At 48.4% G+C, this 15,767-nt stretch overlaps 1 protein-coding gene across 1 annotated transcript in view; it reads left to right on the top strand.

Annotated features, from left to right (window-relative positions):
• The window catches only part of LOC146347833 (coagulation factor XIII B chain-like), a 59,248-nt gene extending 56,907 nt beyond the window's left edge, over positions 1-2,341 (top strand). Inside the window, exon 11 of the mRNA XM_084851623.1 lies at positions 2,204-2,341. Coding sequence (XP_084707749.1) covers positions 2,204-2,341 — 138 coding nt within the window. The remainder of the gene's footprint in view (positions 1-2,203) is intronic.
• The last annotated feature ends 13,426 nt before the right edge of the window (positions 2,342-15,767 follow it).

Genomic DNA, 15,767 nt, shown 5'->3' on the forward strand with positions numbered 1-15,767 from the left:
CAGAGGGAGCACCTTAATTTTTTTAACCTGGGACCCCTTTCACCTTAGGTATGCTTCTGGATAGGACCACGGTGGCTTAGTGGTTAAGACGCTGAACTGCAGACTGGAAGGTCGGCAGGTCAGCAGTTCGAGACCCGAGTGCTGCGTGACGGAGTGAGCTCCTGTCTTCAGTCCCAGCTTCTGCCAACCTAGCAGTTCGAAAGCAAGAAATTGCAAGTAGTTAAATAGGTACCGCCTCGGCGGGAAAGGTAACAGCGTTCCGTGCACCTTGGTGTTCAGTCATGCCGGCCACATGACCACGGAAGCGTCTTTGGACAGCGCTGGCTCTTCGGCTTAGAAACCGAAGAGCACCGCACCCTAGAGTCGGACACGACTGGTTGGGGACACCTTTTTTTATGCTTCTGGAGGAAGGGGTGGCAGGGGTGGAACTCCGCCTGCTAAGTTTCTGCCTGTGTAATATAAAGTGCACAAATGGCACAAAATTGCACCAAGTAGTGTGATATATTCCAGTGCATAGCCAGGAGTTCTGCTTTCCCTCTGGAGACTGAGAATGTCAGTACTAATAGTACATTAGTACAGTAGCACAAAACTACTACGAGGTCTATGCCTTCCTCAACAACAGTATTGCATGTTTTCATAGAATGTACTGCTGTTGTGACAGTTAGAAGGTCTGCATCATCCCTTGCATGCATAATGATCATACATGTCACAGGAGGAATTAAATGCATGCCAAGGCGATCTTTGGAAGGGCGAAGAACCATCCAAAACATACAGTGAACTCTCCGCTTGTTGTCCTGTCATTTCACTCCTGCTGTGATCTCAACGGGAGTAAAGCGTGACTTAGTTTAGAACCAGCCTGCTACGTTTTGTAGAGGTGGATCCTTGTTGAATGGGCTCCCATCCCACACTGCTGTCTTTCTGTCTCTTTACTGCCTAGAGCAGGTGCTTTCAGAGGCTGGCACTGAGAGGAGCCACATGAGTTGTTAAGTGTCTCCCAGCACTCAGCTATGGATGAAGCCTCCAGTACGCATCACATTCCTTTACAATTCTTGCTCAACTGAGGTCCAGCTTGCAACAAGCTGGCACAAAGTATGGGAGCATATCTAGGATGGATTACAACAAGTGAAGGCTCCAATTCTTGACTTTTCCATGTACAGTAGCCACCACTACGTGTTAAGTCTTTGCTGACATCAGAATGGGGCATCTGTGAATGATAGATCCTCTGTAATGATTTCACCCATCATCACCTTATCATACCGTGAAGCCGCTGTGGCCAAGCCATCATCCTGAATCCCTGAGCTTGTTTCTTCAGAGTCACTGGTTATACATTTCAACTCATGACTGGAATAGTTGCATTCACCTGCAGCATGCAGTTTGTGTAACAACTGTGTAACAACTACACAATCCAAAGGTGTTTCATCTTATTTTTGTTTCTTTAATTCTAGTTTTTAATACAGCATCTACCAAGAAGTGGTCTTACAGCTCATACTAAGGCCTAACCCCTTCACATATGCAGACCACTCTTTCTAGCATAAACTAGCTCAAAGACTTACTGCAGTTTGGATCCAAATATTGCAGTGCCAATGGATCCAAGAAAGCTCATCTCCATGTGGAAACTGCCTAGATACAGTACCATCTAACATAGTTCATTATTTTCAGGTTTGCTGTGTACAGTTGGTTCAGCTTTCCACTGTAAAATTTGGTCAGAGTTTAAGAGTGGAGTTATATTGTGATGCTTAACTTCTTTGTACACAAAGGTTAGTGTTTATTTCACACATATCGTATCTGTAGCTTCATATCAGTCGTTGGTACAAAAATGAAAAACTTGCCAAGGTGGTTCTTACATATAAAGTTGGTCTACATCATGCCAGATCATATATATAGCTGAGTACGCATGTAGCTCTCTGAAAAAGCAGTGATCCTGATAATGCGGATAACAGTTGTACACACAGAGTCCCTTTTCTGAACTTTAGTTAAGTGCACATAGAACAGAGACAGAGATCCCTTTGCTCCGGTCCTGCTCTGTGCCATCCTTCTGTATGCACTGACATTCTGTCATCCTCAGTTGCATATCTGAAAAGCTCTAGTGCAGTTATCTTTGTCCCTCTCTGGTAATAAATGAAACATGAGTGATTATTTATTTTGCCTAGGAAAGCTTAATTTAGATAAAACCCTTATTTGTTTGCATCTTCTCCCCATTTAGCTAGAACCTGTGGATCACCTCCTAGAGTTTCCAATGCCGAAATTGTGGGTCGTAGTCAAGCAAACTTCTATCCGCATGGCCACCAAGTGCTTTATCAGTGTCGTGAAGGTTTTGAAATTCTGGGATCAGACACTGTAACATGTGAAAATAAGAAGTGGTCAGAACCACCAAGGTGCAAAGGTAGGAATCTGTACTTTCAGAGATGAATTCCAGATCCCTTGCTCACTGCCAAAGGTAAGCCTGGAGAATACCAAGAGAGAGAAGTCAGAGGCATTGGAGACAACTAGGCCAGCGCGTTGCTGGGGCACATTGTTAATTTCTGACTTAAAATTGGAGGCATGTTTCAATATCGCATCCCAAAAGGTTGATTTTTAAAATAGTGAGCATGAGAACTGCCTTTATCCTCCCTGAGAGGGGTCCATTCCCAGGGTTCCTGCTTGAGTCACTGAGCCTCTGCATTGCAAGCAATTGAATAACTGAATTTCACCTATAGCTCAGATACCTCCCTCCAGCACAGGCTGAATTGAAGGAGATGAGGGCCCCATCTGCACCTGGCTTTTACTCCAGGGCAGGTGCAAGTCGAGGTCCCTTGTGATAGATGACTAGGGATGTATGAAAGTCACTTAACTTTTCGTGGATGTGATTCGCGGTGGGGGGGAGGCGCTCTGTCCCTCTCCCCGGAATCCTCGACAGGGGGGGAGGCGATCCGGTCCACCACCCCGGAACCCTGCTCCACAGAATTCCACTCCGCTGGCTCCGCTGGCTCCGCTCCGCAGCGGCTCCACTCCGCAGCCGGCCAGGGCCATCCACAGCCGGAGTTCCGGCTGCAGACAGGCTGCTGCGGATGCAAATGGCGGCCGCTGTAGCAGCCACCATTTGCGTTCAGCCAGGCTGCTGTGATAGGCTACGTAAGTATTTACATAGCCTATCACAGCAGGCCAAAAAAAAAAACGCCTATGCAAATGGCAGCGGCTACGGCGGCCGCCATTTGCATTCCCTATTTTTCCCCATTTTATCCTACAAAAATATTTACATAGGCTATTATGGCAAAAAAAAAAGCTATGCAAATACCACCCACTATGCTATTTGCGTTCCCCTATTTTTCGCCGTAATAGCCTACGTAAATATTTACGTAGGATAAAATGGCGAAAAATAGGGAATGCAAATGGCAGCCGCCATAGCTGCCACCATTTGTGTGCGCATTTGGGGTTTTTTGGCTTACAGTGACAGGCTATGTAAATACTTACATAGCCTGTCACGGCTATGATGAAGAAGTGAATGGCGGCCACAGGGCGGCCGCCATTCCCAAGTCAGCACAGACAGCAGCAGGTAAGTGCTTCGTGTCGCACGCCTTTCATGGGTTGGGGGCTCGGTTTCGTGTGCCTTCCGTGGGGGGGCAGGGGCTTCGTTCCACCACAGATTTCAGGGGGCTGAATGCAGTGGCATTCGGCCTCACCGAGATCCATGGCGGAATTCTCTGACATCCCTATCGATGACACAGTTGCAACTTGGCAGCTATCCATGGTTTTCGCCCAGAATATGCAGAGCTCCAAGGAGTCATTTTGTTGTGATTTTTTGTGTTTGCTGCGGGTTTTGTGGGCCGTCTGTCCCTTTCCTGAACCGACTTCACGTTCTGCAGTGGGCGTGTTGTAGGCATGCGTAGTGCCTGTGTCACTCTGTGACACCTCTTTACTCCCCCATCCCTTCACAGCTGCGCAGTTACAGAGGCACAGAGGGCATTTTCATCTATTTAATCACACTTTCGCACAGTTTTGCAGCTTTGTATATTCACAATGGTTGTGGACTCAGTACCCAAGGGCCGGGGGCGGGGTCTTGCGGGAGGACCAACATTGCTCCGGCCACCATTTTGGAGCGATGGCTAGGCACGTAGCGCTCACGCTTGTGAGTGCGAAACATTGCAAGGGTCTCAGGCTGGGGAACTGACAAACTGATGGTGCGGACATGAAGGAGTACAAAACACCCACTTTTTACCTAAAAAGGGATGGAAAGACACAGCAGAGCCCCTGAGATACAAAACAGCCACTGAAGTGTCGCACCCCCACACTCACGGGACTGCACAATTGTGCATTTCAGTATAATGGCAAAAAGGGGGCACAGCAAGTCTGTTGGGGAAGCGCACAGTAAATCGTAAGTGTATCACAGGGCATGCTACTGTGAAGCTGCAGTGCTGCGCAGTTGTGACTGGGTGGGTGGGGGTCAAAGCGGTGCCATGTAGATGGGGTGAAGGTCAGAGCAATTTGTTATGCAAAATTGCAGTTGGCAGCCTCCTCGCTCTCCCTCCCTCCCTCCCTCCCTCTCCCTTTCTCTCTCTCTCTCTCTCTCTCTCTCTCTCTCTGTGTGTACTATTGACTTATTTCCTGTAATATGAAAACCGTTTTCCTGCAGGATACTGGTGTGCCACTGGACACCATTTGGGAATCCCAGTTTTAGACTATGGATTATGCAGGTTTACCTAGAAATCTGTGAAATTGTATCACATGAAATAATTGATTATGTCCATCCACCTTTTCCAACCTGGGGTCCTCCAGATGTGTTGGACTACAACACCTGTCATTCCCAACCAGTGTTGCCTGGGTGTGGATGATGGGAATTGTAGTTGTAGTTCAACACATCTAGAGGGTGCCAGTTTGGGGAAGGCTCATGTACATTCTAGTTTACCTTCTACAAGCCAAGGTTGCAGGTGCCACCTCAAAATGGCTGTTATGGTGATATGGCAAGTTACGAAACATGAAAGAGGTAAATGCCACTAGTAAAGAAAAGAATGGCTCATCATGGAGCTGCATGATTTCTTACATGGGCTCCACTCAACAGGAAAGGAAAGGTTCCTCCTGTGCAAGCACCGAGTCATTACTGACTCCTAGAGAGACGCGTAAATGTACGATGGAAGGTACTGTCTCATCAGCAGTGCTGAAGTAAGATTCAGCCGCCAGCCCAGTCAGATTCTTTCCCTTGCATGGAGGGAGGGGCACCGTCTTGTCCTTCACCTCAGTGGCACAATGTCTTGGAGCAGCCCTGCATTCACAGCAGGCAGGTGCCCCTCTAGATCCCCCAGAGTGCCTCGCCCAACGTTGAGCCAACACCTGCTATGGGTGGGAGCTGAGCAGCTCCTACATGGAAGCACCACTTGGGGTGACGGCTTTAGTGAAGGCAGGAAGGAAGGGGCCGCAAAGGCACCATGGAATGGTGCTACGGCACCACCTTGTGGGTGGTGGGTCAGAAAGATTAGTGGAGCTGGTAGTTGTGTTTTGCTTGTGTGACCTTTCCTTGTTCCAGCCCAGACCGAGCCTCTCCTAAAATCCAATCCCTTGTAATGTGTGTGTGTGTGTGTGTGTGTGTGTGTGTGTGTGTGTTTACTATTGCTCTTGTTTGTGGCTGCCCTGACTCTGGTCAAAGTTGCTACCCTTCATTCCCAAGCCTCCCTGTCCCTGCCCTAGTGACACTTGGCATCATTTCACGGTTATTTCTAGGTCTGCGGATATAGTATAGTCTGTGTCTGCCTGTGTCTGTGTTCTTTGCTGTGTGTGTTGTGTAATATATAATTACATAATACAGACACAGTGTTGTAGTGTGGGGGGTGACGGAAGAGCAGGGCCACCTTCCCCCGCGTCCGCCGGCGCCAGTTGGAGCCACTGTGGCGTCCCCTGCTTGCTTCCAGTGGACATCACACCCCTTTGGAAAAGGAGGCAGGCACAGGAGGCAGCAGGATGAGGGGGGACCTGTTGTTGGCCTTGGAGATCCCACAGGGGATGATAGGCATTGTAGAGATTCCACTGTAGTCAACGGGGAGGATTTCGAAAGCTTCAGTAAATGGGATGCAGCGAAGCTGTACCTAGGATCTAAGATGAGTTGCAAGCAGAGTGGGATCTTTGGCCAATGTGTGTGTGGGGGGGTGGTATTGGTGGGGGGAGCAGCTGGATGGGAAAGTAAACCCTTCCTATTGGCACGCAGCAGTCTTGATCTGGATTACTTGGAGGTAAAACATAAAGCAAGGATCAGCTGCATGCTGCATATTTAGTGTAGTTGGGTGGCACTAAGGTTTCAGGCTGAGGGAGCTGCCTATGCAAACCGAACGAGGCAGGTTCTGAGTAGGGGTGGACGAAAGTCACTTACCTGTCATCGAAGCTTGTTCGCGGTGAGGGGGAGGCGCTTCGCTGCTCCCCCCGCGAAGTTCAGCCTGGGGGGGAGGCTTCCCGCCTCGCCCTGACCGAAATTCAGGCCGGGGAGGAGGCTTCCCGCCTCGCCCGGCCGTGAACTCCAAAGTTTTTTTTAAAAAAAACAAACGCCCCCGTGATAGGCTACGTGACGATTAACGTAGCCTATCACGGCTGGATCTGCAAATCTAGCCATGATAGGCTACGTTAATCGTCACGTAGCCTATCACGGGGGCGTTGTTTTTTTCTTTTATTGGAATGGCGGCGGCAGCCAGTCGAAAGACTGGCTGCCGCTCCCGCCGCGCACGAACACCCGCCGAACCGCCGGCTGGACCCGCCGCCGGGAGGGACATTCGGCAAAGGTACGTCCCGTCCCGGGGTGGTGCAGGGGGTGGGGGGGTGCGGAGAATTTCTCCCCGAAACTTGTTCGGGGGGCCGAACACGTTGGCGCTCGGCCCCCCGAGGTTTCGGGGAGAAATTCTCCGCCATCCCTAGTTCTGAGGCGAATCTATTTTCTGCACACAACCCAAATTGATGGATATTGCTTAGGGGGGGAGTGCATTTTCAGGATGTCTTTCCAATGCCATTTGACCTTCCATTTCAGATGCAACATGTCCTCCTCCACTTCAAGTTCCTAATGGTCAGATTTCTGGTCTTACAAATAGGGATGTCAGAAAATTTCGCCACGAATCTCGGGTAAGGATGGACGAAAGTCCCTTACCTAGTCCTGCAGGTGTTTTCAGTGTGTGGGGGGAGGTGCTCCATTTCTCCCCCCGAATTTCTTGGCGGGTGGGGAGGCACCCCGCCCCTCCCCGCCGAAATTCTGGATGGGGGGAGCGCCCCGTCTCCCTGGCCGCGAAAGAGAAAAATAAAGTGTAAAAAAAAAAAAAAGTGATAGGCTACGTAAAGATTTACGTAGCCTATCGCGGCTAGATTTTCAGTCAGCCGTGATGGGCTATGTAAATCTTTACGTAGCCTATCACGGCTGACTTTGGAAAAAAAAATAAAAGCACGTATGCAAATGACAGCGCCCATGGGCGCCGCCATTTGCATTCCTTATTTGGGTACGGGTAGTCTACGTGAAGATTTACGTAGACTACGGTGAAAATAGGGGCAACGCAGTGAAAATAAGGGCAACTTTGAAAATCTAGCCGTGATAGGCTACGTAAATCTTTTTTTTTTTTTACACTTTACTTGGAAATGGCGGCTGCGGCAGCCAGTCGGAAGACCGGCCGCCGCCACCACCAAAACGCCGCCGAAACGCCGCCGGGACCCGCCGCCATGAGGGACATTCGCGCAAAGTAAGTCCCATCCCGGGGGGGGGGGCAGGGGGTTGTCGGAGAATTTCCCCAACAATTTCGGGATGTTGGAGATTCATGGAGAAATTCTCCGACATCCCTAACTCGGGGAGGCCAAATGGCAGCGCATTCGGCCCCCCGAAATCGGTGGCGAAACTTGTCTGCCATGCCCCTGCCACCCCCCTGGGACAGGACTTTCCTTGTGCGAATATCCCTGGCGGCGGCGGCAGCTCCAGCGGTGGTGAGGCAGCAGTGCGGCGGCGGCAGCAGCAGCAGCTGGTCTTCTGACCGGCTGCCGCCACCGCCATTTACAGTAAAAAAAAAAAAAAAAGTGATAGGCTACATAAACATTTACGTAGCCTATCACGGCTAGATTTTAAAAAAATACCATGATAGGCTACATAAATGTTTACGTAGCCTATCACGGCTGAGTAAAAAACAAAACAAAAAAAACTTAAACTGAAGCCTACAACTTGGGAGCCATTTTTCAATATGTTGCCAGATATGTTCAGTGTTCTTTGCCTCACACCTAGGGATGGCGGAGAATTTCTCCCCGAAACTTCAGGGGGCCGAGCGCCAATGTGTTCGGCCCCCCGAACAAGTTTCGGGGAGAAATCCTCTGCACCCCCCCTGCCCCCCGCACCCCCCCCAGGACGGGACTTACCTTCCCTGAATGTAGGGGTGGACGAAAGTCACTTACCTTTTCTCGCAGCTTGTTCGCGGTGCGGGGGAGCGCTTCGCTGCTCCCCCCGCGAAGTTCAGGCCGGGGAGGGAAGGCTTCCTGCCTCGCCCAGCCGAAATTCAGGCCGGGGAGGAGGCGCCTCGCCTCGCCCGGCTGCGAACGCGGAAGTAAAAAAACAAAACAAACAAACGCCCCCTGATAGGCTACGTGACGATTCACGTAGCCTATCACGGCTAGATCTGCAAAGTCAGCCGTGATAGGCTACGTGAATCGTCACGTAGCCTATCACGGGTGACTTTAAAAAAAAAAGCGCGTACGCGAATGGCGGCCCCCATAGGGAGCCGCCATTCGCGTTCCTTATTTAGTTGCTGTAGTCTACGTAAATGTTTACGTAGACTTCAGCGAAAATAAGGGCAACGCAAATAGCGTGGCCCTTATTTTCGCCGTAGTCTACGTAAACATTTATGTAGACTACAGCGACCAAATAAGGAACGGGAATGGCGGCTCCCTATGGGGGCCGCCATTATCCGTACACACTTTTTTTTTCCTTTTTTTTTAAGTCACCCGTGATAGGCTACGTGACGATTGACGTAGCCTATCACGGCTGACTTTGCAAATCTAGCCGTGATAGGCTACGTGAATCGTCACGTAGCCTATCAGGGGACGTTTGTTTTTTTTTCTTTGATTGCAATGGCGGGGGCGGCAGCCGGTCGAAAGACCAGCTGCCGCTCCCGCCCCGCTCGAATACCCGACGAACCGCCAGCCGGACCCGCTGCCGGGAGGGACATTCAGGGAAGGTACGTCCCGTCCCGGGGGGGGTGCGGGGGGCGGGGGGGGCAGAGGATTTCTCTCTGAAACTTGTTTGGGGGGCCGAACACGTTGGCGCTCGGCCCCCCGAAGTTTCGGGGAGAAATTCTCCGCCATCCCTACCTGAATGTCCCTCCCGGCGGCAGGTCCGGCTGGCGGTTCATCGGGTGTTCGAGCGGGGCGGGAGCGGCAGCCGGTCGTTCGACCGGCTGCCGCCCCCGCCATTGCAATCAAAGAAAGAAAAAAAAAGTCCCCTGATAGGCTACGTGACGATTCACGTAGCCTATCATGGCTAGATTTGCAAAGTCAGCCGTGATAGGCTACGTGAATCATCACGTAGCCTATCACGGGTGACTTAAAAAAAAAAAAGTGTGTACGGATAATGGCGGCCCCCATAGGGAGCCGCCATTCCCGTTCCTTATTTGGTCGCTGTAGTCTACGTAAATGTTTACATAGTCTACGGCGAAAATAAGGGCAACGCTATTTGAGTTGCCCTTATTTTCGCCGTAGTCTACGTAAACATTTACGTAGACTACAGCAACTAAATAAGGAACGCGAATGGCGGCTCCCTATGGGGGCCGCCATTCGCGTACACGCTTTTTTTTTTTAAAGTCACCCGTGATAGGCTACGTGACGATTCACGTAGCCTATCACGGCTGACTTTGCAGATCTAGCCGTGATAGGCTACGTGAATCATCACATAGCCTATCAGGGGGCGTTCTTTTTTTTTTACTTCCACGTTCGCGGCCGGGCGAGGCGAGGCGCCTCCTCCCCGGCCTGAATTTCGGCCGGGCGAGCCAGGAAGCCTCCCCCCCCGGCCTGAACTTTGCGGGGGGAGCAGCGAAGCGCTCCCCCCCACCGCGAACAAGCTGCGAGAAAAGGTAAGTGACTTTCGTCCACCCCTACTCACACCCCCACCCTTTGTGTTTTTTCTCTCTGTCTTTCTCCTGCCCTCATTTTCTTCTAGTTACTCTTTTCCTTTTGTCTCCTCCATTGTTCTCCCTTTTTAAAAATCATAATCAGAATGGAAAAAAGAAAAAAAATCATTATGGGGCTGCCAGTGAGACCCAGATTTGGTCATGGCATGGCCTACCTATAGAGTACAGACCACCAGTTTGTCCTTGGGGGGGGGGAGAAACAATCTGCTTCCTTCTACAATCCTTAGACAAAATCCATCAGAGGCAAGAAAAGTCCAGCGTATTAAACTCATCACATTTTGGAGCACTTACCCAAAGACTTCAACCAATGCTTACTGCACTGGATTTCTAGCCTTTCCATTGTGGAGATAATAACTCCAGTGAATATATAACACCAAATGAGTTTAAAGCAACTGCCTGTAATTAAAGCAAATCATTTGTTAAACTGCTGTTTTTTATTACTTTTCACTCTTTTCATAAAAGTGCATGAAATTTGGGGCCCTCTCAGCCCCATGGAGGGAATTCCACCAGCCAAATGTCAGTCAGTTTGGCCCAATAGTTTTTGTGCTAGGCACAGATAAAATGTGCTGTTTCCAGAAGCTCAAACAAAAGGTCATAAAGGGATAATAAGAGAAGCTAGGTATTTAAGCAGTGATTAGAGGCAGGTCACTATCCCTAATCTCTGCTGTAGGTTTCTTTGAAGTGCAAATAACCCTTTTCTCCTAGTACTACTAAATTTGGTAATCTGGGGCCAGATAAAGTTGGCATCTAGGCTTTGGACTGCCAATTTGCCATCTTGGATTTTAGACAAGATTGATTCATGCAACTGCCCTGTGTTAAAAATTGGCTGGATTTCTAAACTCTGGTCAATTTAATGTGTCTAGCAGCATCTTCTGTGACAAACTTCCATGAGTGACGCCCATGAGTACATGGTAAAAGTCTCATGTGATGGCAGCTCTTAATTTCTGACTAGTGGCTTCATTTTTAAAAACTTTATTTAAAAAATCATGTCATGATAAAAAAAGTAACAGATCTGATTATCTCTGCTAATATGTTGCCAAACCAGACATTATAACAGATTCTAATTTCTTGTATTCAAAACTTATTCTTTATCCAGTCATCAAACTTATAGCTATGATGAAACCACATCTCCTTCATCAGGAGAATACAGTCACAAATCCTTGGCGTGCTTACAATCTTTGCTTTCTGCCTTGACTTAATCTAACTACTCATACATTTGTGGCAACACATATTTTAATTAGGGATGAACCAAAGTGATTTAGGGTGTAATCCTTTAGAGATAGGTGGCCGCCTCCGAACGTGGAGGCGACCACCTATCCTAAGCAGGGCAGGAGAAGCACGGAGGGGATCATGCCCTCCACGCCTCCCTGCCCTGCTTTTTTGGCTAGGCAGCCAATTGCAGCTGTCTAGCCGCAGGAGCCCGGAGCAGGGAAGGAGGCTGCTGTAGGACACATTGCATTGTACAGACAGTTCCGCCATCCCCATCCCAGAACGGCCCCACCCATGCCCCTTTTTTGGCCCCTCTTATAAGCATGGAAGACAGGGCTGTTCCACGCTGCCTTCAAGGGCTGTTCCATGCTGCCTACATTTCATAATTTGTTGCTAGATAAAGTTGGCATCCAGGCTGTGGATTGCCAATTTGCCATCTTGGTTTTTAGAGATGATTGAGTCATGCAACTGCCCTGTGGCAAAAATTTGCTGGATTTCTAAAGTCTGGTCAATTTAATGTGTCTAGCTCCATCTTTTCTAAATCCATATAACTTCTTTCTCACTGTCTCTCAAGTACTCTGATTGTAACAGTAGGGATGTTGGAGAAATTTGCAATGGATTCAAGACCCTGAAGATGCCTTATATTGGGCTGGCTTGCTTTGCCACACAGTGGAGTATTATTTAAATAATAGATTTAGTGCTTCACCCATTGTATTTTGAAATGTGGATGTGTGTAGTGCTTTGCTTGACACAAGAACAAAAGAAAAGCAAAAACATAACTACCCACGAGCAAAGAAAAGGGTTTTTTATTTTGTTTTAGGGAAAAGATATAGAGTTCAAAAATGGGAAGGGAAGGAATATAAGAACTAAGATGGGTGGGGAGCGGGGAGCCAAGAACAAGAAAAGGAAGGAAAGATAGATAGATGATAGATATAGATAGATAGACAGACAGACAGATAGATAGATAGATAGATAGATAGATAGATAGATAGATAGATATGTTTTTTAAAGGATCTAGCAAAAAGACAGGGAAAACTACAAAGAAAGAGTTGAACTGAGAATTGGGCGGTGGAGGGGGAGAGCCAAAGGGCAAAGCAAGGAAACTAAAACCACTTCTTAAATTTTTCTTGGTTTTTAAAAAATGAATCTAGAAAGAGAGGAACAGAGAAAGAGAGAGAGAGAGAGAGAGAACCAATAAGATTGGTTAAATAATTCAGAAGGGTGGGGTGGGTGGGTTGCCAAAGAACAAGGCAAGGAAAGCAAGGAAGAGTAAACTACTAAATACTAAATGGTTTTGGTTTTTAAATACATAATCGACAAAAGAAAGCAAGGGAATAGTTGAATTGACAAAGACTGGGTGGGAAAGAGGTCAACACACACACACACACACACACACACACAGATGTAGCCAAATAACTTCAGAGCTCTCTCCAGTAACACCAACAGCTCTCTCTCATACAATGAAGAAACACAGGCCTTTCTCGCCAGTATCCCTCCCCACCCTCCCTCCATACACCACTGTCACTGATTGGAGACTGCTGAGTTATGTTCAGCCCTGATTTGGCAACTAGAGTTGCCAATGGCCAAACCTCCCTCCCTCTTCTTCCTCTTCTTCTTCCTCCTCCTCCTCTCCCATTCCCACCTCCCTGATCTTTCTCAGGTTGATAGATTTTTGAGACAGGCTGTCTGGGCTTCAGAAGGCATCAGAAGAGCTCTGAATCTCCAAGACAGACTGAAGCGCTTTGTCAGTGACCCGCTTTGCTTTGGATCACCTTGTTTCCAGGCTGATTTGCTTCAGTTCACACTGAGTCACCCCGATTCACATTCGGATTCAGCACCAAAGCAATGCACAGCCCTACTTTTCAGTTCATCATGACTGAAATTTCCTATTGATTTCAGTGCAGGCCAAGTACAACGGACTTAGTCCAGATACAGCCCATTACTTTTAAAAGATGTTATTGGATTGAATGCACACTTGGCCATGGTTAAAGTAGACCCATTAAAATCCATGGGACTTAAGTTAGTCATGACTAACTTTCCTTGTCCCATAGATTTTAATAGGTCTACTCTAGGGTGGGCACCTTGCAGCCCATGGACTGCATGCAGCCCCCTGATGAAGCCCTCTCACCACCCAAAAGGTAAAAACAACACAATTTTTGGTAAGCTTCTTAGGGATGTACGAAAGTCACTTACCTTTCTTAAGGGTGACATTTGCGGTGGGGGGGAGGTGCTCCGTCCCTCCCCCTGAAATTCTGGCCAGGGGGGAGGCGCTCCGTCCCTCCCCATCAAAATTCTGGCTGGGGGGAGGAGGCGCTCCATCCCTCCACCCTCGAATCCTGGCCAGCTGGCTCCGCAAATGGCGGTGGCCGTAGCCGCCACCCTTTGCATCCCTGCAGTCAGCCGTGATACGCTACGTAAATGTTTACGTAGCCTATCACGGCTGATTTAAAAGAAAAAAAATGCGCATACGCAAATGGCGGCGCCCATGGGCGCCGCCATTTGCGTTCCTTATTTTGGCACGTCTTAGTCTACATAAACATTTAGGTAGACTAAGACGGCGAGAATAAGGGGAACGAAAATAGCGTAGCGTCTACGCTATTTGCGTTCCCCTTATTTTCCCCGTTTTAGTCTATGTAAATGTTCACATAGACTAAGACGTGCCAAAATGAGGAGCGCAAATGGCGGCGCACATGGGCACCGCCATTTGTGTACGCGCGGGTTTTTTTCTCTCTTAAATCAGCCGTGATAGGCTACGTAAACATTTACATAGCCTATCATGATGTTTTTTAAAAATCTAGCCATGATAGTCTACGTAAATCTTTACATAGCCTATAACTTTTTTTGTTTTGTTTTGTTTTTAACTGGAAATGGCGGCGGCGGCAGCCGGTCGGAAGACTGGCCTCCGCTGCCGCCACACCACCGCCGCGCCGCCGCCGCACTGCCGCCACCGCCACCACCGCCAGGAAGATTTGCCCAAGGTAAGTCCCGTCCCGGGGGGGTGGGGGGGTGGCAGACCGTTCCGCCACCGATTTCGCGGGGCCGAATGCGTGGGCATTCGGCCTCCCCAAGATTCGTGGTGAAATTCCCTGACATCCCTAACTTCTGTATGGAACCAGTTTACTATCATAACTACAAGAAAGACAAAAGATACTTACACAAAATCTAACCATGTAACCTTATCTCTTCCTTGTTGACTTTGTATTTAACAGGCATAAGATGAATGGGATTAAGCCTGCAGCAGACATTTTTAACCAGCATAGGATCTTCAATAATCATTGATCACTTCTTTTTAATATTATCAAATCAAGCTGGGTTTTTGCAAACATATTTTTTCATAGATATGCAGCTGTCCACAATGGATCATGGATGTAAAGTGGAATACCTACTTCACAGAAGCCACACCTCCAACATTTGTCATGGGTAAAGTTATAAAGTGGCTATAAATATAGGTCTAGCCCACATATAATAAAACTCAGTTAAAAACATTACAAATCTGACCTTGTAGAAAGAAACATAATACTCTGGGATCAGGCATGCAAGATTTTCAATATATATTTCTGAGTCTAGCTTTCGATGTGAGCTTTTGATGTGAACATGCAGCCATAATGATACAGTGACTGTGTATAAGTGCATTGGGTTATTTGTATTTTTGCCCTGTATAGATTTTGTTTTCATTTAAAAAATAAAATAAACACACTTATTTGCAGAAATGAAGTTCTTTGTTGAGATGTAATTTTAGAAACCCTGGGCAGAATCCAAGGGGGCACTTATGCCTCCGCCGATCCTCTTGTGCCCCGCTGATTAGAAGTGTGCAAGCGGTGGGTCCTGCCAATTCCGTTGCGCAGGTGGGACCCACCACTTGCACAACAGCGATCTAGCGCTTCCCAGAGGAAGCCTTGAAATGAGCAGAAACGCTCGTTTCTCCACTGGGACAGATCGGCAGAGCGCCCTTAAGTGGGCTCCGCCGAGCTTCCCCATTCCAGAAATGGGAGTTTTTGCTCATTTCTGGTTGCCCCAGAAGCACTCGATCTTTCCTCTACAAGTGGTGGGTCCTGTTTGTGGACAGAATTGGTGGGGTGTAAGGGAATCAGCAGAGACATAAGTGCCCCATTGGATTCCACCCGTTGCAATATGCTTTTAAATGTTTAGGCTGTAAGCATGCATACTGGCTGGGGAGTAAGCCCTTTGAACACACTGGGGGGTGCTTCTGACTTAACATGGCTAGGATTGCCCTGTGCATATTTTGTTTTCATGTTCTCGTATGAGTGATTTGCTTCCTTGGCATATTAACATCCTGACACATCAATACGTGTGGCTGCCCTTTTGTGGTTATGAGAGTTTGGGAGCAAAGATCTGTGTCTTATTGTCAGAGCTTGTCCCGGTCCGATGGGAGTTATAACCTGTGACACCACTTCTGAGTCAGTGGAGGATGCTCGGGAGCCAGGCCCAGCCACGGGA

This window comes from Heloderma suspectum, chromosome 4 (genome assembly GCF_057233095.1).
Source record: "Heloderma suspectum isolate Gila_16-S chromosome 4, 16-S_ref, whole genome shotgun sequence".
Taxonomy (NCBI): Eukaryota; Metazoa; Chordata; class Lepidosauria; order Squamata; family Helodermatidae; genus Heloderma; species Heloderma suspectum.